Source organism: Schistocerca cancellata, chromosome 9 (assembly GCF_023864275.1).
Source record: "Schistocerca cancellata isolate TAMUIC-IGC-003103 chromosome 9, iqSchCanc2.1, whole genome shotgun sequence".
NCBI lineage: Eukaryota > Metazoa > Arthropoda > Insecta > Orthoptera > Acrididae > Schistocerca > Schistocerca cancellata.
In genome coordinates, this window is record NC_064634.1 from 382,990,560 (window position 1) to 383,016,195 (window position 25,636).

The 25,636-nt window shown below is 40.1% G+C and overlaps 1 protein-coding gene across 2 annotated transcripts in view; it reads left to right on the forward strand.

Moving 5' to 3' along the window:
• The window catches only part of LOC126101042 (anoctamin-5-like), a 398,169-nt gene that overhangs the window by 102,905 nt on the left and 269,628 nt on the right, over positions 1 to 25,636 (forward strand). For both annotated transcript variants that reach the window (XM_049911706.1, XM_049911707.1), the window contains one exon: positions 23,757 to 23,815. In XM_049911706.1, coding sequence (XP_049767663.1) covers positions 23,757 to 23,815 — 59 coding nt within the window. The remainder of the gene's footprint in view (positions 1 to 23,756; positions 23,816 to 25,636) is intronic.

The following is a 25,636-nucleotide window of genomic DNA, read 5'->3' on the forward strand; positions in this document are numbered from 1 at the left end:
AAGCCTATTTCACTGGGAATCTGTGGCTCATTTAAACATCAGCTCTTTGATGACGAGCCAGTTAGAAGAATTTAGAGCCCAGAAGATCACACATTTATGTTGTTATTAAAAAATTTACTGGCACATTTGTGTGATATATCGTAAAATGTAATACGCGCATAAAATACCAACATTATATGTGAAAGCTTAGCTTCTCTTGTAGTATATTGGCCTTAGAGACCAATATTGTATGTGAAAGATTTGCTTTTCTTGTAGCAACATCATAAATATTAATTTAAACCATTAGTTCTTCCTGTTCATGTGTTTGCACTACTTAACAGTGATGTTGCTATTGGCTGAATACACCACGTGTCCGAAGCTCTGAATATCCACTGTCATTGGCTGGCAAGATCACGTGACATGAGGTATGACTGGCTTACAAACATGCATCGCAATCGTGATTTCAATGCTTCGGAAAGTAACATGTGGTGTTTGGTGGAATTCGAATTTATACTTTCGTAATACAAAAATATGCAGGGTACATGTTGCTGCCCATCAAACATCTTTCCAAAAGATGTTTTTCCCCCCTTAAATTCATTTTCTAAAGCACTGGGAAATTCTAAGCCCGTATGTAGAACCATAACCATTCAAAGGATTGATAAGTTATACAATATTGAGAGAAAATACACTGTCAGTTAACAGGGAAAAACTATGTTTCCATTCGGGAGAAAGTGTATTTTTAACCGGGAAATCCGGGAGAAATCCAGGAATTTTTTTTCCTTGTCTGCGTATACAACCTGAAAAGTCAGTACTCAGTCCCTAGCAAAATTCTAATAAACAGATTGAAACAGAGGGAGTGAGTGAAGCTGACTTTATGAAAGCTACTAACTCCCTCATAAACAAAAAAAATAAATTTTTGACAAAATAATTTAATTGGATAGATAAGAAATCTACTCACCAAGCGGCGACAGAACACACACAAAAGATGGTTGTAATTATGCAAGCTTTTGGAGCCAGTGGCTCCTTCTTCAGGCAGAGAAGTTGAAAGGGAAGGAAGAGGGATGGAGGAAAAGGACTGGAGAGGTCTAGGAAGAGGGATAACTTTCAGGAAAGTCACCCAGAACCACAGGTCAGAGGAGACTTACTACATGGGATGAGAAGAAAAAGACTGATTGCTGTGGACTGTATGGGATGAGATTTGAAGACCTGAGAGCTTAAAGGTGGAAGACAGGGTAATATGCAAGGCAGGATTACTACTTAAGCATCATGCATGAGTTAATAAGAGTGAAAAGATAACTGCATTGTACATAATAGTGCATTGTACATAATAGAGGTGGGAGGGGTGACAAAAAATAGACAGGTTCGACAATGAAATATGTAGGAAACTAAAATGGATTGAAGAGACTGTGAGGAATTGATGAGATGGAGGAAATTAACATAAATTAAGGCCATGTGGGTGGTGAGAATGAAACACATGTTGTAGTGCTAGTTCCCGCCTTGCGGAGTTCTGAGGAAATGGGGTCTGGGGGAAGAATCCAGATGACGCATGTGGTGAAACAGGCGCTGAGGGTAGGATTGTCATGTTGTAGAGCATGCTCTGCAACAGTGTATTGCTGGTTGCCAGTATACACCATCTTCTTAATTCATCTTAATTGATAATTTGGTGGTAGTCATGCCGATGTAAAAGGCCAAACAGTGTTTACATAACAGCTGGTATATGACAAGTGTCATTTCACATGTGGCCCTCTCCATGATAATACAGGGTGGTCCATTGATTGTAAATCGGCCAAATATCTCATGAAATAAGCGTCAAATGAAAAAGCTTCAAAGAACGAAACTTGTCTAGCTTGAAGGGGGAAACCAGATGGCGCTATGGTTGGCCTGCTAGATGGTGCTGCCATAGATCAAACGGATACAGGGTGTCTACGACCCGGGACAACCGGGAGATCCGGGAAAAACCCGGGATTTTTTTCATCCGGGAGAAAACCGGGAAAAACTCGGGATATTTTTAGAATTCCGGGAATTTTACATTGTTTTAGTTTTCAGTTAAATTTTTGTAATTTTGACTAGTAAGAACCGACACACTAACAAAGGATATTACTGTATCCCGTTACTGCAGAATAATACTTCAACAATAAAACATAAACGAGAGAAAAAAAACGAAAATAACTTAAATTGCAAAGGAAATGCGCCATATAAGACGACGACACAAGTGCTCATGCAAGCGTCTGCCGATTGAAAATTTGTCAAAGGCTTTATTTAGGAAGACTATGCAGTGCTTCATAACAACAAATTGCCTCCAATGAGCGTGAAGTCGCAACTGTTTACATTCGATTTGTTTTAGCAGTTAACGCGCGGGCTCATGCGCATGCGCAGTAGAGTCACGCTTGAGTAGTAGATTCTCCCGCTTCTGTCAACTGGAATGTGGCTGTTGGCTGTGCAAGCAGTTGCAGCAAGCAGCTAGATACTTCCGGGAAATGGGGGCGCCTATTTCATATTCTTGAGAGGAAAAAGCTTGTTTCACAAAGCACCTAGCACCCAGCGCACATTTGCCTATCAATTAGTCATATGCTTTTGAAACGCTTCTCTGTTGGTATTTGAACACGTTTTAAGTTGATTTCTGAATGAATCATAAGCTGACTTTTGAATGCGTGCATAGTGTACGTGATGTCTCTGTCAGGAGAATCCTCGTCGCATCTAGAAATAAACTTTCCACAGACAAAAGGGGACGGGGCTATACGAGCTGAGTGGAGTAAAGCCGAATGCATGAATGGCAATCGCTGTCTGATTATGTGGCTGATAGGGTGTGGGAATGATCAGCGTTGTTATAATTATTAGCGAAATCCATAGATTCATACTATCAGAATGGAAATAAACGACTGACAGGAATAACAAGGTGAGAAAGATTATGTATTATCTCCTCGGTGTGTCCAAGAAAATGAAGTTTGGCAGATGTTTGGCCAGATCGCTACACTAGTAAGGACCAGTAGTACAGTCCCCGGCTACCAGCCGCTTAAGTTCTATTATGGAAGTAACGCGGAAAACGTGTTTTACGAACACGTAACAACGCCTAACCGGAGAATAATTGCGGGAGAACTAAACCAGTGATTCTGGCAGGGTTAGTGAAGTTAATCGGCGAACAAATTTTGACAGTGGCAGCAATAGCTACAGAATTGGTGATGACAGGATTGTTTGTTAGAACGAGGACGGAGAAGAAACGAGGACATCACAAATTATGGAAGAATAAGACGATTCCAAATTTATATAAAAATTTCGTAATACTAGTTTTCGATGTCATGCTAGAGAAGCTGGTGCATATGAATGAAACGTGAAACTATTTCGTAACATAAAACTTTTTGCTTGTAGTAGGCCTAATAGGCATTTGATATTGATACTTATTGGATTATATTCTGTCGTGTTATAAAAATGACCATTTGTGCCAAAACAGTCTCGTTTATTTGGTGTGTTATAAAATTGCTGCCATATTAGAAAGGCCTATTTTGTTTTATCTAGCAGACAGTGACAAAATAGACGTAATCAGATCGAGAAACCACACCAGTCTTGGGTATCATTTGTATTAACAGCTTTTTCAGTATTAGATAACTACATTTCGATTTTCCATGTAGCAAAACGTTTGACAAACTTTGATGAGGTAAAAGATTCTTTCACAGAAAGGAAAACACGCCATGTAAAGCTGTAGCAAGATTAGAGAGAAAAAAATGCTAGGAGCTAAAGTTTGAAGAAATGTGTAATTTCTTGCTTATCTCTTGTCAGTACTGGTTTTATATATCCTATATTTAATTTTATGACACACAAAACAGCAAGTTATTAACTAATGGGCAATGAAGAGTTCAGATTTTCCGAAGAGTTCTTGTTCTCTCGATTACAAATAATCCCATCCGCTATTAATTGCGAGATTTTTTTTTAAGACACGCAGGCTGCCAAACCGGCCGACTGGGAGCAGGAGAGGCACCACAGGATATTTCAATTTCCACTCTCCTGAATATAGTTTGGACGTGCAGTAGAAAAATGCTTTATGAAGAGGCATGGAACTGCACTTGGGCATACTTAAGACCAAATAATATGTCTTACATTTCCTCGAATACATACGTTTTATGTTTCAGAGTTTTCAGAAAGATGTGCGCTACAAGATGAACATACTTTGAAAATTCGATTTTTTTTAGTATTGACCCGGTTCGCAAATGTCGTAGATACCGGGCTGATGCACAGATTCCTGATGACTGGGTGTTGTGTGATATCCCTAGGTTAGTTAGGTTTAAGTAGTACTAAGTTCTAGGGGACTGATGACCATAGATGTTAAGTCCCATAGTGCTCAGAGCCATTTGAACCATTTGATGCGCAGAGCAATCTGAGCTATAGTGGGTAGACTCCATGTGACCCGTGTTTACGTTCAGTGATTTTGCTGTTTCCCCCTCGTTTACTCTCACGTCAAATGAAAACAAAACGGATATCCGTGGCCGTGAATTAAAACACATTCACATAATTACTAAAGGCTGAAATATGTCATTAGTTTCAGATTTTATTTTATTTCCATCTTTCTGACAGTCAAGCATTAATCGCCTTGCGGAACAATGAAGTTATTTTTGTCTGTTTGCTAAAGAAATTTGATTTTTGCTGATCTTTTCCGCAGAGGCAGTCAATGTATCTGAAACGAAATGTTTAATTCCACAGTACTGGGTAGTTTCAACTGTTCGCTGCATTTCAAGTGCACGTTTTCATTTTCTAGCACGTATGGCATTATGCCATAATAAAGAACCAAACATGGTATAATACAGTACTGGTGCTCCAAGAAAATTTACATCCTGAAAACCACACTTAAAAGCTTAATATCAGGTCGGGGTCTACGGTACTTCATTGGGAATCTGGACATACGAGTATTCCTTTAAGTATGCACTTTAAATGTGCACATTTTGATATAATTCACGAAATTCCGATGCTCTTGCAGTATCATCTTTCATTGATGATCTTTTACACGTACGTACATACGGGCTTCCTACGTCATGATATCTACCCAAGCGCGGTGTCGCCTGTTACCTGAGCTCTCTGGCAACTGCTGAAATGAACCTGTTTGTAACAGGTCGCAGGAAAATACTACGATTGGTGGTTTGAAAAGCGTTACTTTCAAAGTAAATATCCTTTTACGTAAGTTGAACTACGTACAAGAGTGGACCGTGAATTTATTAAATCACAAAACGTTTGACTCTCATTTAAAAATCAGGTGTCTGATGACGACCCATTTAGAAGCATTTCGAACCCTCGAACCCTGAAGATCAGACATTTATGTCATTATTAAAAATTTTACAGGCACATTTGTATGACATCTGTTAAAGTGTAACATGCGCAAAAAAAGATCAACAGTATATGCGAACGCTTGGCTTCTCTTGCAGCTTGAGACCAATATTGTATATGAAAGCTTTGCTTTTCTTGTAACAACACTGTATATTAATTTAAACTATTAACTTTCCCTGTTTGGCGCGCTACTTAACACTGATGTTGCTATTGGCTGACTACATCACGTGTCCTATGCTCTGAATATCCTCTGTCATCGGCTGCCGAGATCACGTGACATGAGTTACGAACGGCTTACAAAAGCGCTTCGAAATCTCGGTTTCAATGGTTCGGAAAGTAACATGCGGTGTTTGGTGGATTTTCTAATGTATGTTTTCGTAATACGAAAATACGCAGCGTACATGTTGCTGCACATCAGAGATATTTCCTAAACATGTCTTTTTCTCTGAGTTTCGTTTTCTAAAGTGCCGGGAAATTGTACGCCCGTGTACAAAACCATAACCATTCAAAGTAGTGATAGGGGAAAATATACTGTCATCCGGGAGGAAGTTTGTTTTTAACCGGGAAAAATCCGGGAATTTTTTTTCCTTGTCCACGTAGACACCCTGGGATATCAATGGCGTTTTTTTAAATATGAACCCCCATTTTTATTATATATTTGTGTAGTACGTAAAGAAATATGAATGTTTTAGTTGGACCACTTTTTTCGCTTTGTGATAGATGGCGCTGTAAAAGTCACAAACATATGGCTCACAATTTTAGATGAACAGTTGGTAACAGGTAGGTTTTTTAAAGTAAAATACAGAACGTAGATACGTTTGAACATTTTATTTCAGTTGTTCCAATGTGGTTCATGTACCTTTGTGAACTTATCATTTCTGAGAACGCATGCTGTTACAGTGTGATTACCTGTAAATACCACATTAATGCAGTAAATGCTCAAAATGATGTCCATCAACCTCAATGCATTTGGCAATATGTGTAACGACATTCCTCTCAACAGCGAGTAGTTCACCTTCCGTAATATTCACACATGTATTGACAATGTGCTGACACATGTTGTCAGGCATTGTTGGTGAATCATGATAGCAAATATCCTTCAACCTTCCCCACAGAAAGAAATCCGGGGATGTCAGATCCAGTGAATGTGCGGGTCATGGTATGGTGCTTTGGTGACCAATCCACCTGTCATGAAATATGCTATTTAATACCGCTTCAACAGTATGCGAGCTATGTGCTGCACATCCATCATGTTGGAAGTACATCGCCATTCTGTCATGCAGTGAAACATCTTGTAGTAACATCGGTAGAACATTATGTAGGAAATCAGCATACATTGCACCATTTAGATTGCCATTGATAAAATGGGGGCCAATTATCCTTCCTCCCATAATGCCACACCATACATTAACCCACCAAGGTCACTGATGTTTCACTTGTTGCAGCCATTGTGGATTTTCCATTGCCCAATAGTGCATATTATGCCGGTTTACATCACGCTGTTGGTGAATGGCGCTTCGTCTCTAAATAGAATGCGTGCAAAAAATCTGTCATCATCCCGAAATTTCTCTTGTACCCAGTGGCAGAACTGTACACAACACTTTGTCTCTAAATAGAATGAGTGCAAAAAATCTGTCATCATCCTGTGATTGCTCTTGTAGCCAGTGGCAGAACTGTACACGATGTTCAAAGTCATCACCATGCAATTCCTGCCGCATTGAAATATGGTACGGGTGCAATTGATGTTGATGTAGCATTCTCAACACCAACGTTTTTGAGATTCCCGATTCTCGAAATTTGTCTGCTACTGATGTGTGGATTAGCCATGACAGCAGCTAAAACACCTACTTGGGCATCAGCATTTGTTGCAGGTCGTGGTTGACATTTCAGATGTGGCTGTTTCCTTAAATAACGTAACTATCTGGTGAACAGTCCAGACATTTGGATGATGTCATCCAGGATACCGAGCAGCGTACATAGCACACGCCCATTGGGCATTTTGATCACAATAGCCATACATCAACATGATATCGACCTTTTCTGCAATTGCTAAATGGTCCATTTTAACATGGGTAATGTATCATGAAGCAAATACCATCTGCACTGGCGGAATGTTATGTGATACCACGTACTTATAGATTTGTGACTATTACAGCACCATCTATCACAAAGCGAAAAAAGTGGTCCAACTAAAGCATTCATATTTCTTTACGTAATACACAAATATGTAATAAAAAAATGGGGGTTCCTATTTTAAAAAAAACGCAGTTGATATCCGTTTGACCTATGGCAGCGCCATCTAGCAGGCCAACCATAGCACCATCTGGTTTCCCCCTTCAAGCTAGATGAGTTTTGTTCTTTGTAGTTTTTTCATTTGATGCTTGTTTCGTGAGATATTTGGCCCGGTCACTATCAATGGAGCAATCTGTATATGTGTTGCCAGTCACAGGGCTGCTGAAGGTGGTGGTAGGAGCGTGCATAGGGCAAGTCTTGCAGTGGGGATGATCACAGGGGTAGGAGCCTTAGGGGAGGTAGATGGGTGCAGAAGGGGTTTAGGGTCTGACAAGAATATTGTGTAGATTGGGAGGACAATGAAAACCTATTCTAGGTGTGATGGACAAAATCTCAGACAGAACGGATCTCATTTCAGGTCATGATTTTAGGAAGTCATGGCCCTGTCGAAGTAGCTGATTAATACGTTCCAGACCAGGATAATAATGAGTCACCAGTGGTGTTCTCCAAAGTTGTTTTTTTGGGGGACCAGCAGTACCAGGATTCAATGTGATGGCCCAGGGAATCTGCTTTTGAACTAGTCTGGTGGGGTAATTACACGCAGTGAAGGCTGAGGTGAGAATGGTGGTGTATTACTGTAAAGTGTCTGCATCTGAACAAATATGTTTGCCTCAGATGGTGAGGCTGTATGGGAGAGAACATTTGACATGGAAAGGATAGCAACTGTCAAAATGTAAGTACTGTTGTTTTTTGGTAGGTTTAATGTGGACAGTAGTGTGTAGCTGACCTTTGGTAAGGACGAGATCAACATCAAGAAAAGTGGCATGGGATTTGGTATAGGACCATGCAAAATTTAATTGGGAGAAGTATTCAGAGATTCCAGGAATTTCAACAGGTCAGCCTCACCATGAGTGCATATGGTAAAGATGTCATCAATGTATCTAAACCAAACCAAACTCAGGCTTATGGAGCCCAGGAAAGACCCCTCCAAGCGACCCATGAAAAGGTTGACATAGGGAGGATCTATTCTGGTTCCCAAGGCCGTACCCCTGATCTGTTTGTATGTCTGCCCCTCAAAGGTGAAGTAGTTATTCGTAAGTATAAAGTTGATTAAGGTGAGTAGGAAGGATGTCATAGGTTCGGAATTAGGTGGGTGCTGACTGAGGAAATGTTTAGCAACAGACAAGCAAGGTGTGTGGTGGGAGTGGGATGGGCATGGATTTCAGATGATCTAGGAAGTGGTTGGTATCTTTGACATAGTAAGGGAATCTTTGTGTTATGGATTGCAGGTGCTGATCAACTAAGGCAGATATACATTCGGTGGGTGTTTAGTTGCAGCAGTTATGAGAAGTTGAAGAGACTTTCCCAGGACAGACTAGTGTGGAGAGATGCATCAAACCAGTGTTCAGACTGCAAGACCACATCATCATCATCATCAACAACAACAACAACAACAAACAACAACAACAACAAAGGAATACAACCTGGACACTTAACAACCTCATGAAAGCATACCTACTAAGTTTAGAGAACTGTTATTAACTGAGGAATCCATTAATGTTGTACAGCCCCTTTATATCATTTCTATAGTAAATATACAAGGGCATTTAAACTGTAATTCTTCCTGCATTACACACCTGAGTGGTATGGTAAGCAACCGTAATGCACAATGCTAGCCTCCATTTTGACCTTGTACCATATCAGTGGCGATGTTCAAATTTTTTTTTCTCCTAAGCACTGAATGACAAACTTCTCTACATAAATTTTTTTCCAGATTTAAGTCGTGTTTATTGCTCACTAATTAGATTTCTTGCAGAAAAGCATAGTTCTGCACCAAAGATGCAAGGAAAAGTAATGTCATGGCAAATATAGACACTCACTGTAAAATACATACAAAAATGTCGTGGAAGTTTGTTAAATAGGCAAAGATAGTCAGTACTGTTATACAAGGGTCGTTCAATAAGTAATGCCCCAAATAAAAAAAAAAAAAAAAAAAAAAAAAAACCATTAGTATGCATAGTTGTTGGTGCATCACATTTGATGTTTGTTCTGTGCGCTGGTGAAGTTTTGAAATGTTCTGGCAGATGGCAGAGCCATAGTTCAGCATCAAAATGGTGTCTACATATCACTCATGTTACAAGCAGTGTGCAGTTTTTAATTCTTGTGTGCACAAAAATAAACCATGGTGACACCCATAAAGATTTGTGTGCAGTATATGGTGATGCTGCAGTTGATAGGAGTACCGTTGGGTGATAGGTAAAGAAAGTTACAGCCTCAGGAAATGCAGAAACAGAGCTCCATGATAGCCACGCTCAGGACATCCTGTCACAGCCACTGCTCCAAACATGCTGAATCAGGTGGATGCTATTATTCATGGTGACCAGTGCATTACAACTCGAAAATTGCAGCGAAATTCAGGAAGATCTGTGATAGGCACTTGGTGCAGGGAGTGGCAACTGACCCTTAACATAGACAAATGTAATGTATTGCGAATACATAGAAAGAAGGATCCTTTACTGTATGATTATATAATAGCGAAACAAACACTGGTAGCAGTTACTTCTGTAAAATATCTGGGGGTATGCGTACGGAATGATTTGAAGTGGAATGATCACATAAAATTAATTGTTGGTAAGGCAGGTACCAGGTTGAGATTCATTGGGAGAATCCTTACAAAATGTAGTCCATCAACAAAGGAGGTGGCTTACAAAATACTCGTTCGACCTATACTTGAGTATTACTCATCAGTGTGGAATGCCCACACTGGCATGATGGCCAACACAAAAGGTGTACTGCCATCTCTGCATAAGGGTTAGTATTCACTAAAGTGAGGTGTCACAGGATGTGGGTACTGCGATGTTTGCATACGTCTGGTTAGGGTTAACCATTAATACGCGCTCATCTGGAGATAGATTGGTCGAAATCAGATGAAGGGTAGCGGTTTGAAGGGCAGAGGAAAAAAAGTGCCAAGACAAGAGCCAAGGGAAAAAAACCTCTGCGATAGTTAGGTCGGGTGGTGAGAGCAGTAGCAGTTGTCTTGCTGCCTACGATAGGTCGTGCAAGGGTAGGCTATGTTAGTAGTGGGTATCATGCATGTCGATACCGTAACGTTGTGCGTTTGTGCTGCTCGGCGGCTGGTGCTGGGTGCTGGTACAGAGTCCTTGTTCAGCGTCAGCAACCTGCAACAGTTAGGTTTGTTATCGATCTTGTGTCCGATTGCCAACATTCCCTCACACTGTGCTTCCGGTATATGACCTATCAGATGCACAAACAATCTGCCAACATTCCCTCACACTGTGCTTCCGGTATATGACCTGATTGTTTGTGCGTCTGTGGGCGAGCTCGTCGGTGTCCCTGCTGTGGCCTGTTGGTTGGCTCTAATAGCAGCAGATAGTTGCCAGTCAGTATTGCTGATATGCAGGGGCTTACCGATGTTTGTCGCTGTTTGCGTATGTTAGTTTACCATAGGTGCCTTTCTGGATGAGGTATCGAATATATTGCTTCACCCTACTTATACCTCCGGAGGAGATCACAAATGTAAAATTAGAGAGAGTCGAGCGTGCACGGAGGCTTTCTGGCAGTCGTTCTTCCCGCGAACCATATGCGACTGGAACAGGAAAGGGAGGTAATGACAGTGGCACGTAAAGTGCCCTCCGCCACACACCGTTGGGTGGCTTGCGGAGTATAAATGTAGTTGTAGATGTAGATGTAGTTGGCTCTACAGTCGTCGGGCAGCATTGGAAGTGCATCTGCAATGATCAAGACTCTCGGATATTCAAAGAGGTGCTCACAATGAGTTCCACAAATGCTCACAGCAGACCACAAGATTCAGAGAAAGGCCATTTTATCTGAATTGCTGGAGCATTTTGAGACTGATGGAAAGGCCTTTCTGTTATCAATCGCTACGTGGGACAAAAGCTGGGTGCACCACTTTGTGCCGGAAACAAAAAGGCAGTCCATGGAGTGGCATCATTCTCATTCACCATAAAAGAAGAAATTCAAGACAACACCCTCTGCTGGAAAAGTCAAGTCATGGTGACAGTCTTCTGGGATTGTGATGGCATCATTCTTGTGGATGTGATGCTAAGAGGGTCAACCATCAGTTCAGAAGCATACATGAAGAATCCGAATAAACTCATGAACTGTTTCTGACATGTTGGATCAGACAAGAATCCAGCAGAAATCTTGTTCCAACACAATAATGCACTCCCATGCACAACTCTTATAACCCAGGAATATAACCCAGGAACACATAACCAAATCGGGTCAGACATCATTGCCTCATCCACCCTACAGTCCAGACCCGACACTCTTGGACATCCATCTCTTTGGGCCGCTTAAAGGCTTTCTTCAGAGAACACACTCTGAAGGTGATGAGAGTGTTGGTCATGCAGTGAAAACATGGCTACGCCTACAGGACAAGAGCTTTTACCAGCAGAGAATACATGGTCTTCTGCAATGTTGGCATATGCCCACAGAATGTGAAGGAGATTACATAGAAAAATAGGACATGGACAAGACATGTGGATGTGTACTACTACCAAATTCTGACTCTTAACAGTAAATATATTCTGAGAAAAAAAGTGTGGGACATTACTTATTGAACGACCCTCATAAATACATAAAAAGCTTTGCAAGTACCGGTAAAGAAAAAACCATGTGAGAGAAAGAGAAAGAAAATGGAAAAAATAAGACAACCAACATGAATATTGTCATGTAACAAAAATAGAAAGGTATGGAACCAAGTGAATCCAGTCAGTGGCTACTACGCTCAAATAGCTGAAATTATCATGCTGATGAATTTCAGTGCAAAACTTCTACATCTACATCTACATACGTACTCTGGAAACCACTGTGAAGTGTGTGGCAGAGGGTAGGTCCTATTATACCAGTGATTAAGGTTTGTTCCCGTTCCATTCACGTTTGGAGCATGGTATAAATTATTGTCAGTATGCCTATGGATGCTGAAATAATTTTAATCTTGTCCTCATGATGCCAATGTGAGCAATCTATATGAGGTTTTTGTATATTGCTAGAGTCATCATTTAAAGCCAGTTCTTGAAACACTGTTGGTAGACTTTCTCAGGACAGTTTATGCCTATCTTCAAGAGTCTGCCAGCTCAGTTTCTTGAGCATCACTGTAACACTATCCCTTGGGCCAAAAAAACCTGTGAATATTTGTGCTGCTCTTGTCTGTACATGTTCAAATTCTGCTGTTAGTCGTATTTTGTATGGACTCCACACAATTGAACAATATTCTAGAATGGGTCACACAAGAGATTTGTAAGCAATCTCCTTTGTAGATTGATTGCACTTCCTCAGTACTCTACCAATATACTGAAGTTTACCACCTGCTTTACCCACAACTGAGCCTAAGTGATCATTTCATTTCATATCCTTACAAAGTGTTATACCCAAGTATTTATTTGAGGTGGCCAATTCCAACAGTGACTCATTCGTATTATAGTCATAGGATACATTTTTCTGTGAAGTGCACAATTTTACATCTGAGATAACGGGATGTGCCCTCCCTGCCAAAAAATCCTCAATCCAGTCACAAATTTCATTTGATACCCTATATGATTGAACTTTTTACAATATGCATGGGAGTGGTATTGAGTAAAATGCTTTACAGAAATCAAGAAATACTGCATCTACCTGACTGCCTTGATCTGAAGTTTTCATTATGTCATGTGAGAAAAGTGTGAGTTGATTGGAATTCATGCTGGTTGGCATGGAGGAGGTCATTCTGCCAAGATACCTCATTATGTTTGAGGTCAAAATATGTTCTAAGATTGTACAGTACATCGATTTTAGAGATATTGGATGGTTGTTTTGTGGATCACTTCGACTACCCTCTTTGTAGATGGGTGTTACCTGTGCTTTCTTCCAACTACTGGGCAAAGTTTTTTTGCTTGAGGTATCTACAGTAGATTATAGTTGGAAGAGTGGCTAACTCAGCCATAAATTTGGTACACAATCTGACAGGGATTCCAACAGGCTCTGGAGGTTTGTTCAATTTTAACGATTTCAGCTGTTTTTCAAAACCACTGACACTAACAGTTATCTCACTTTTCAGTGGTATGAGGATTAAACTGGCATTTCCTTTGTAAAGGAACATTTGAACTTTAGTTTATGTTTTACCAGCCTGAAATTCAGTTTCTGTCTCATTCACTAGGGACTGGACATTAACATTGGTGCCTCTGGCAGCCTTTACATATGACCAGAATTTCTTTGGGTTTTGTGAAAAATAATTTGACAATATTCTGGCGTGGTAGTCATTGGAGGCTTCATATGTGGCTCTCTCAATAGGCCAACCCTGTTTCATTCAGTATCTCTTGTTCTATGTTCCTATGCTTTGTTTTACACCTGTTATGCAGTAGTCACTGTTTCTTTAGAAGATTTTTACAGTGTCAGTATACCATGTTGGGTCCCTCCCATTATGAACTGTTCTACTGGGTATGTATCTATACAGTTCACGGTCAACTATTTTTTTAAAACTTTAGCCATAGTTCCTCTGCATGCTCCTGCCCTGTGCTGAAAGTTTCAAGTTCCTCATTGAGATATTGCACTACTGGTTTCTTATCTAGTTTACTGAATGTATATATCTTTTGGTTGTTTTATTTACTTGCCCTTTGTACATTAGTAAGATTATTGCCACAATAGTGTCATGATCACTGATACCAGTTTCAATGTGGATATCCTCAAAGAGCTCAGGTTTATTTGTTGCCATTAGATCCAATATATTTCCATCATGAGCAGAGCTCTGACCTATCTGTTCTTAGTAGTTTTCAGAGAAGGATGCCTTACTACACCCACCACTAGCAAAACTCTAATTTTCCCAATTGATTATTGGATGATTAAAGTTTTCACCAACGATTACAGTATTATTGGGGAACTTATATACTAGTGAACTGAGGTTTTCTCTAAAATTTTCAGTTACATGAGGGGATGAGTCTGGTAGGTGGTAGAAGGATGCAATTATGATTTTATGCCCACTCCTGATACTGAGTCTTGTCCACACAATCTCACATGCAGCTTAATTTCAGTCTCAGTGGATCTGAGTTTCTTGTCTACTGTGGAAAATACACTAACTACATTTCCCATTAGCCTATCTTTTGATATACACTTACATTTTCCCCAAGAAATCTCACTGTCATCATTATCAGGTTTCAGTCAACTTTCTGTATCTAGCATTACACATGTTTCACTGCTTTTCAGGAGTGCTTCAAACTCTGGCACTTTGTTGCAAATACTTCGGCATTTAACCACTAGGATTTTAATACTGTCACCTATGGGAGGCATTTCTTTCAATCTTACACTGACACTTCTTGGTTTCCTACAGCTGTCATTATCTATATTGGATGGAGAGTCACCTAACCTAAAAATCTCTTGTGTGTACCATACTCACAGTCAGTAACCTGAGTAGCAGTCTCTGATGTGTTATGCACATCACCCATTTAGGAGCACTCTTCAGTTCTCAACCCTTTGGCACAAGTCCAGGAAGTCACAACCTAGCTAGTTACAAAACATTTGAAGTCACTGGTTCAGGCCTTTCACTTGACTCAGAGGTTCAAATGGTTCAAATGGCTCTGAGCAGTATGGGACTTAACTTCTGTGGTCAATAGTACCCTAGAACTTAGAACTACTTAAACCTAACTAACCTAAGGACATCACACACATCCATGCCCGAGGCAGGATTCGAACCTGCGACCGGAGTGGTCACGCCGTTCCAGACTGAAGCGTCCAGACCGCACGGCCACACCGGCCGGCACTTGACTCAGAGCCAAAGGGTCATGCTCAGTTCTGGGGACACTGCTGCAAATTGTGCACTGTGTTGAAACTCTGTGCATAAGGCTGGTCTTTTCAACCTGCTCCACCAGTCGCTGGAATGATCCAAGTATGACCTCAAAACCCAGATGACTTCTTCCAACTTGTGCCACATTGTGCAGTTGCTTACACCCTGTTCCCTCAATGGCTGCTGGAATAGCCTCTTCAACCTGTTCAGTGAGGTTGCCTGGCATATGCACTGAGTGAACTTTGTGACCTTTCCTGTCCCTTGCTGCCATTGCCCTAAGGGGTACCATCATTCATCGTATGTTGGATCTGCCGACTATTAGTAGACTCTACCCTTTTGTGCTTGCCTTATCCTGATGCCAGATGAAACAAGTTTACCCAAACCAGATGAATTGAGTTCTGCTGGCTCAGATTCAGTTTCAGTGAAAGACAGCACCTCAAACTTATTGGTTAGATGGTTTGGTGTAACACCGTGGGATGCCTAGATCTACCATTGAAATGCCGCTTGCAGTCAAGTGGACGAGTAACATCAGGTCCCATTTTTTCTGGAGAGGATACAAGATACGTGGGATCTTTGGTACCAGTATCACAGATACACAATTCTTGGGAGCTCTTTCAACACACTGATCCAATCATTTGACAGTACTCAGGAGGATTTCCAGTTACTTATGAACATCAGCCAACTCATCTCATGTTCGAGGACAGTGTTTACAGTGGGGCTGCATTTTGGCTAGTACTATGTATTACAGGACAGTGAGCAAGTAATTTTAAACTAAGCCTGCTGATTATCTTTTATATCTATTGAGCTAAAAAATTTACGAATTCTCTATAAGAATTAGAGCAAATATGCAAAACAAGATTTCTGTTAAAGCAATATAAAAAAACCAGTGACAAAAATCACTATTTCCTAAAACTTTTTGAAGTTAATTCTAATTATTAGCAAACTTGAAAATAGAGTTAATTTATCATAAATGTAGGAAATATACACTGCTCTTTAAGGGAAAACTAGATGTAACACAATGTATTAGAATTTCAGCTTCAGTAACTAAATTAGATTATGTGCACGATATTGGTTACTTCTGAAAATTCTCGAAAATGAACGTTTATTTGCGTTGATATACAATGTAGTGATCTATGCTTTGGCAGTGACTGTGAATCACAAACACTGATTTGCTATGAAATAATGTATGCAAAAACACTCATACCAGTAACTTCTACATCTACATCTACATTTATACTCTGCAAGCCACCAAACGGTGTGTGGTGGAGGGCACTTTACGTGCCACTGTGATTACCTCCCTTTTCTGTTCCAGTCGCATATGGTTCATGGGAAGAAGGACTGTCTGAAAGCCTCCTTGCGCGCTTGAATCTCTCTAATTTTACATTCGTGATGTCCTCGGGAGGTATAAGTAGGGGGAAGCAATATATTCGATACCTCATCCAGAAACGCATCCTCTCGAAACCTGGCGAGCAAGCTACACCGCGATCCAGAGTGCCTCGCTTGCAGAGTCTGCCACTTCAGTTTGCTAAACATCTCCATAACGCTATCACACTTACCAAATAACCCTGTGACGAAACGCACCACTCTTCTTTGGATCTTCTCTATCTCCTCCGTCAACCCGATCTGGTATGGATCCCACACTGATGAGTAATACTCAAGTATAGGTTGAACGAGTGTTTTGTAAGCCACCTCCTTTGTTGATGCACTACATTTTCTAAGGACTCTCCCAATGAATCTCAACCTGGTACCCGCCTTACCAACAATTAATTTTATGTGATCATTCCACTTCAAATCGTTCTGCACGCGTATTCCCAGATATTTTACAGAAGTAACTGCTACCAGTGTTTGTTTTGCTATTATATAATCATACAGTAAAGGATCCTTCTTTCTATGTATTCGCAATACATTACATTTGTCTATGTTAAGGGTCAGTTGCCACTCCCTGCACCAAGTGCCTATCCGCTGCAGATCTTCCTGCATTTTGCTACAATTTTCTAATGCTGTAACTTCTCTGTATACTACAGCATCATCCACAAAAAGCTGCATGGAACTTCTGACACTATCTACTAGGTCATTTATATATATTGTGAAAAGCAATGGTCCCATAACACTCCCCTGTGGCACGCCAGAGGTTACTTTAACGTCTGTAGACGTCTCTCCATTGATAACAACATGCTGTGTTCTGTTTGCTAAAAACTCTTCAATCCAGCCACACAGCTGGTCTGATATTCCATAGGCTCTTACTTTGTTTATCAGGCGACAGTGCGGAACTGTATCGAATGCCTTCCGGAAGTCAAGGGAAATAGCATCTACCTGGGAGCCTGTATCTAATATTTTCTTTGTCTCATGAACAAATAAAGCGAGTTGGGTCTCACACGATCGCTGTTTCCGTAGATTCTGGGTTTCCAAAATCGACATGATAGGCGAGCAAAAAACATGTTCTAAAATTCTACAACAGATAGACGTCAGAGATATAGGTCTATAGTTTTGCGCATCTGCTCGATGACCCTTCTTGAAGACTGGGACTACCTGTGCTCTTTTCCAATCATTTGGAACCTTCTGTTCCTCTAGAGACCTGCGGTACACGGCTGTTAGAAGGGGGGCAAGTTGTTTCGCGTACTCTGTGTAGAATCGAATTGGTATCCCGTCAGGTCCAGTGGACTTTCCTCTGTTGAGTGATTCCAGTTGCTTTTCTATTCCTTGGACACTTATTGCGATGTCAGCCATTTTTTCGTTTGTGCGAGGATTTAGAGAAGGAACTGCAGTGCAGTCTTCCTCTGTGAAACAGCTTTGTAAAAAGGTGTTTAGTATTTCAGCTTTATGCGTGTCATCCTCTGTTTCAATGCCATCATCATCCCGGAGTGTCTGGATATGCTGTTTCGAGCCACCTACTGATTTAACGTAAGACCAGAACTTCCTAGGATTTTCTGTCAAGTTGGTACATAGAATTTTACTTTCGAATTCACTGAACGCTTCACGCATAGCCCTCCTTACACTAACTTTGACATCGTTTAGCTTCTGTTTGTCTGAGAGGTTTTGGCTGCATTTAAACTTGGAGTGAAGCTCTCTTTGCTTTCGCAGTAGTTTCCTAACTTTGTTGTTGAACCACGGTGGGTTTTTCCTGTCCCTCACAGTTTTACTCGGCACGTACCTGTCGAAAACTTATGAAGATATAGTTTTGTAAGCCTCCAAAAATTCTCAAAATTAACCTATTACTTTACATAATTGTAGAATGAAATGAGAGACCAGTTGTTTTGAATGAGGATAGCCTTACTATTCTTAAAAATTGTGTAAGAGTCCAATGAGTTTAAGCCTACAATTGACAATAACATTAAAGATTTATTGTGACACCCACAAATGTTCAAAATTTCACAATATATCACAATACAGATGGGTACTGATACAAACAAAGAAATATTATGCAAAAGTGATGTAAAAGTAAAATATGGAAATCTGGAATTGACACATGAATCTTGCACAAACAATCTCACACAAAGGAAGATTCCAAAGTCAGTTTTTAATGTAGAAATCAACTTTTTAAATGCACAAATACTTTACTTAGCTGTTTTTGTGTCAACTTGTCCACTGACATGCCAAAGAAGAACTGCAGTGTGAGTTTATCTCAGTCAAAATCTGGAAAACCGTCCAGCACTAACTAAGCACATCTTCTGCCTCTTACAGCTGACAATACTCTGTCAGCAACCAATGAAAAACAAGATCAGCTTCAATAATTTTTCAGTGGTTGTTGGTAATTCATCTTGTTGTTGTAGTTCTCTTTTTGTCTGTTTTTGCTTTGTAATGTATAGTTATGGAAATGTAGTTCTGCTGTGAGCAAACAAAAATCCTTTTTGTTTAATACCCAAAACGTGTTTCAGAGAAGTTTCACCATCATCAGTTGATTCATTTATTCTCTTAGTATTACATATTGTTGGTTGTGTGGCTGTTTGACATTTGCAGTACAGATGATGTTTTGCTATTTGTTGGTAACATTAGCAGAAAGTCATAGCTGTCAAAGAACTAAAAAAACTTGTAATGAGCAGGAACTCACAGCTCTGCCTCCAAAATATGTATAGTTGTTTCCCTCACCATCTACAGGGTTCTTCTGTAAATTAATGAGAATGGCCACTGAGCAGCAGTCCAGTCACCCCGCATCTTGCTTCCTGGTGGTGGATTTGTGATGGTGGTGTATGGGTGAGGTTCTAAGCTAAGCAACACCCTGGGTAAGAGTTGCATCTGAGCTCTGAGGGAGTGAGGATCACACAAGGCACAAACTCTGGTTTTGATTTCTTGCACGGCAGAAAAGGTGAAAAATGGAGCATTCACTAGAGTAGTGCTACATTATTAAATTTTGCTTTCATATGGGCCACGTCAATCCCAAGACTTACAAGAGACAATGCCCTGTCAATGGCCCAGGTTTTTCAGTGGTTCTGGGAGTTCAAGAACAGATGGGAGACCCTTCAAGACATGGAGTGGTCTGGACACCCCTCAGTGACGGGTTTGAATGAAAACACGCCCAAAGTGAAAAATTTCTGGGCTCTGTCATTTGAGTGTAAGATTAATCACCTCAATATGTGCAAAACAATGGTTCAGAAAATTATTTCTGAAAATTTGAGAACATGAGGAAAGTTTTTGTGAAATTGGTGATGAAAGTGTAGAGTGGTGAAGAAAAAGAATGAGGTGATATTTCCTGTGAGATCTTGGACCAGTTAGAAACTAAATCAAACTTTTTAGACAATATAATAACAGAAGACACTTTACGAGTGTACCCGTACATCCTCAAAACCACCAGAGCTTGGAGTGGCTCACTTTGATCTCCTCGCATTTCATTAAAATGTGAATGTCAAAGTCCAAGATAAAGACAATGGTCATTCTATGTTTTGACAAGTGTGGGCCCCTTCACACAGAATTTGTATCTCCAGGATGAACCAACAATACTATTTTCTACAAAAAAAGTACTTCTTTGCCTACACAGATCTCAAATGGAAACAACTGGAGGTTTCTGCTTGCTCGATGTTGTACCATGGCAGTGCTCCAGCCCATATTGCCTTACTTGTGACCACCAACCTGGCCCAGACAGGGGTTGCAACTTTGCCAAAGCCACTGCACAACACCAATGTGTGCCCACCAGTCTTTTTCTATTCCCAAAGCTCTAGAGAAGCCAGAAAGGTCACAGTTTTGATCCAACAGACTGTCACGGTGTCTTAAAGATGTTATCATATCTGAGTTCCATGGACCCTTTATGCCATGAGAATTGCATTGACAGTGGTTCTTCGATGTCCAAGGAGACAATTTTGAAGAACTTTGACAATATGTGCCAATTGGATCAATAAATTCTCGTTACCAGACCCAGGTTCACTACCTTATGGACAAACCCACTATGTATCTACTCACTACAATCATGCATATTTCCCAAAATGTTAAAATCATCCAAAGTGGTACCTATTTTCAAAGCTGATGAGAAAGATAAATTGAAGAACTATCATTTCATTATAACAACCTCCTTTTTAAAAGTATTTGAAATCGGCAAGTTTCATAAACAATACTTGTTGAATGTGAACTAGTTGCCAACATTATTTTTGCAGGCAGAAGCCAACTGAGACAGCTATATATGAGTGTGTAGCTCTATTAAATAAAACAGTGGATCTATTTTTAGACTTAACTAAAACTTTCAACATGGTAAATCATAGAAATCTCATAAGAAACTTGAATACTGTGGTATTATGGCCCTGCTAAGCAAATGGATTTATTCATTTTATATTAATAAAAAGCAAAAAGTAAGCATAAGGAATGGGAAAGTAAATCCATATGTAGTCTTAGAATATTTCCCAGAAGAATACCAAATCACCTATGGGGTACCTCATGGATCAGTTAAGGGACCTCTTCTCTTCTTGATGTATATTAATGGTCTGAAAATGCCCTTGTGATGACAAAACATTATTAATAAAAGCAGCAAAAAAGAAGATATCCAACATGCAATAAACACTATTACAAGTCAGCTCAGTAAATTATCAGCAATAATTCAACTCCTAATAAATCATAGAAAGACAGCATCTGTAAACTTCCATGGCTGTCAAACTAGCATCTCCAATTATCCTTATGTCATATCAGCAATCAACACTTTGTAAATAAAGAAGTGACAAAGCTATTACAAACTGGGTACAAAATGAAGTAAAATGAGCAAAACATGTTGAATCCATCAATTCCAAGCAGAACACAAACTGTTATCTTTTAAGGGTCCTAAAAGAAGGCACAAATGATCATTCACTAATAGGCTCTTACTGTGCATATTATATACTTAGTAAATAGGCTCCATATTCTGGAGAAATTCCCCAGCAGCAAAGGGGATGTTCAGAATCTAAAAGAGTGCCCTTAGAGTTCTTACAAGGAATGGAGCTACTCAGTAATGTAGATCATTACATAAAACACTGAAAGCACTACCGTTACCATGCATGTGTGCTACAGACACTTTAATGTATATTTTTGATAAAAATTTGAGTGACAATTAAAGCAGTGTGAGAAACAACTGTGAAATACACTGTCAGAATAAAGCATTAAATTAAGCTTAAATATAATCCCAGATAATACAAGTTTGTGTCAGAGAGGTACATGCTATATGGGAATAAAACTGTTCCACAAGTTACCTGATGGTTTAAAATATATATTAAATATACACCACTACTCACCCTGTAGAGTAGTTTTTGAGTGACATACAGTCACAATTAGGAGTGATCTATTGGATATTATTAAGCTGTCGGACAGGCTAGTGGAGATACAGAAGAGGTGAAAAGTGGGATAGAGAATGGGATGGATAGCAGTGTAATGATGGGGGAACATGCGTTAATACTGCCTATGTGAATATGCAGGGAGATGTGATGAGCTGTGCAGGGGGTGAGGGGGGGGGGGGGGAGAGAAGCAGAGAAGGGGAAAATGATAACACAGCACAGGTATGCTGATGAGATGGAAGTCTTGTTGATTGGGAGCAGGGACGGGATAAGAGGAAGGCTGAGGGCAGGGCCTAATGTAAGTTGAGACCAGGGATGTTACGGAAATGAAGAATATGTTGCAGTGAGAGTTCACACATGCACAATTCAGGAAAGACTTAATTGTTTGAAAGAACCAAAATGACCCATTGTGTGGACCAGTTGCACACCAGGATTGTGTAGCATATTCGCCAAGCAAGAGTTTGGTACAGCTGTTTCTTGGCCACATTTTGGTGGTGGCCATTCGTATGGATTTTGGTGGTGGCCATTCATGTGGACAGCCAGGCTTGTTAGTGGGCATGCCCACATAGAATGCTGCACAGTGGATGCAGCTAAGTTGCTAGAACATATAGTTGCTTTCACAGGTGGCTCTGCCATCCCTTGGTTAAGGAATGTCTGTGACTGGACAGGAGTAGTTATAGTGGAAGGATGTATGGGACAGGTCTTGCAGGTAGGTCTTTTACGTGAATATGAGCCATGGGATTTGAGAGGATGGGGTTGGGGGATAGGGATGAACAAGGATATTATACAGGTTGAGTTACCAGCAGAATATCACAGTGGGTGAGTGGTTACAACAGTTCTTCTTTCAGAGCATGACAAGAGGTAGACAAACCCTGGTGGAGAATGTGATTCAGTTGCTCCAGTTTTGGGTCATGAGGGTATGCTACTTTATCACCAGTCAGTGGGTATGTGGGGAATGGTATGTGACTGGGAAGATTGACGCATTAGAGATGTTTTTCTGGACACTGTGGGAAACTTAATTTTGGTCTGGGAAGACCTCAATGCATATCTGGAGATGGACTGCTTGTCACTGCAGATGCACTGAAAATGGATAGCTACATTGTATGCAAGGGACTTCTTGATGTGGAATGGGCAACAGCAGTCAAAATGGAAGTATTGTTGGAGGCAGGGCCAACTGTGAAAGCAGCAATGTAGTCTACTAGCAGAAACTGTGTGGCATTCTTTATGGATGTGACCAAAAACAAGTTGTCTGCATATGTGATTAGCCACCATGAAACTGTGGCTAGAGCATGCTGCATGACAGGGTGCTTGACTTCAGTGACTCACACACAATTTATGCCATTTGTAGTCTCCCCACCAAACATCACCTTTTCTGAATTGCACAGGTGGGAACTCTGCTTGCGACATACCTATCCTACTTTTATTGTTGTTATTCCATTCGAGATGTCCATTGTTGCATTAAATGTGAATGTAATTGAAATTTATATAAGAGCATCTCTACACTACCAATGCTTTTATTCAGTAAGTGACTTCAATATATGTACATAAATACATGATTATTTTTCTTTGTAAACTCTAGATTTAAGTCAAGTGTAATCTAGTACATCACACTGCATTTGACCAAATGAGCTAAATTAGTAAACAAATACTGTCAGAATACATATGCTTCTATTATCATTGCAGAATGTTTCTTTAATGTGCTTTTTTGTTTCTAGTTTGGGAAGAGTGAAATGAGAGATCTGCTGGATGAATGCCGGAGGAGAGGCACTCTGCAGTAAGTAATGTTTCATAGCTTTGCCTGGTTTAAAAGAATAGTTAGTACAAACCATTTCTTTTCTGTGCAGGTTTTAACAACAAAATATTGTTTCTGATCAAAAAGGTCTTCATGCTTCCATAGTCATGAACTAATGAATGAATGCTTGAGATATCATGACAGTATATAGTTCTCAGAAATATTATAATACAACATTATGAAGTGGGATACATTGCTACTCATCACATAGAGGAGTCATTGTGTGGCAGACAGGCACATTGAAAGAAAACTGTTTAATATTATTAGCTATCGGACAAAGTTCTTTATCAGCTGTGAACAAAATACATGCACGTATGCACATGCACAACTCACACTGATGTTGACAGTCATCTCTAGATGCTAAGGCCCAAATGCAACTGGCAACGACATAGGCCATGTGTATGTATGAATTATGCGTATGTAAATGTGTGTATGTTTTGTCTACATCTGATGAAGGTCTTAGTTTGATAATATAAAGCACTCTTCTTTTAATGTGCCTCTCTGCTGCTCAGTGTCTCCTCTACGTGATGATATATATCCTATCTCATACGCAAGAGGATGTCGTTATCAGGAGAAAGAAAACTGGCGTTCTACAGATCGGAGTGTGGAATGTCAGATCCCTTGATCAGGCAGGTAGGTTAGAAAATTTACACTAAGCAGATTCAGAAGGATGTAGACTGCAGTACGTACTGGGAGATGAAGCAGCTTGCACAGGATAGAGTAGCATGGAGAGTTGCATCAAACCAGTCTCAGGACTGAAGACCACAACAACAACAACAACTGCTGTCTTCCATCTTGATTGATTGGTTGGTTTGGAGGAGGGGACCAAACAATGAGGTCATCAGTCCCATGGGTTTAGAAAAGGATTGGAAAGGAAATCAGCCATGCCCTTTCAAAGGAACCATCCCAGCATTTGCCTGAAGCAACTTAGGAAAATCACGGAAAACCTAAATTAAGATGGCAGGACTCGGGATTGAACTGTCATCCTCCCAAATGCGAGTTCAGTGTGCTAACCACTGCACCACCTGCTCAGTCTTCCATCTTGAATTTTTCATTGTTTGATCTCAGAAACTGTGTGTGTGTGTGTGTGTGTGTGTTGCTCGAGTCGAAATTATCCACACAACAATGAATTTTCATGTACAGCATTGTTGTTAATTACATTGTTAAACAACGGTTTACATATTTGAAATTGTGGCTATCTTTGCAGTTCAGTAGGACTTCTAAAGGGAAACACATAACAGTAGACCTCAACAGAAACATGAAATTTTAAATAAGTTGAAATGAGATTCTTTGTAGAAACACATCTCTCTTGAGTAAAATGTCGGATGTTATGAAATAAAAAAGACGAAGATGATATTTGATAATATGCTACTCAACCGAAGAGTGAATTGATAAAAGGAAGGTTATGTGAAACACTGAGAATGAAGACGTGGACATGGCTGTTTATAGATGGTTCATAGAACAACACTGTAAAGGAATGCTAGTCATGGCCCAATAGTAAAAGAAAAAGCAGTTGCATTTAACAGACAACTTGTGAGATTTGGCTGTCAGACTGGTAAAATAGACATAAAATGTGACAGCTGACAGCCACTGGGGAGAGTTGCTCAGCTAACAAAAGAAGATGCAGAAGGGAGAGCTGGAAAGTAATAGACGAAGAAGATTCAACTGCTGATGCTCTGTACAATGCTGATGAAGCCAGTGTTGTTTATAAGATGCTACCTTCAAAAACATTAACTGCCAAGAATGAGAATAAATGTCATAAGTACAAACAACAGAAACAGCAAATTAATGTTTTGCTGTAAC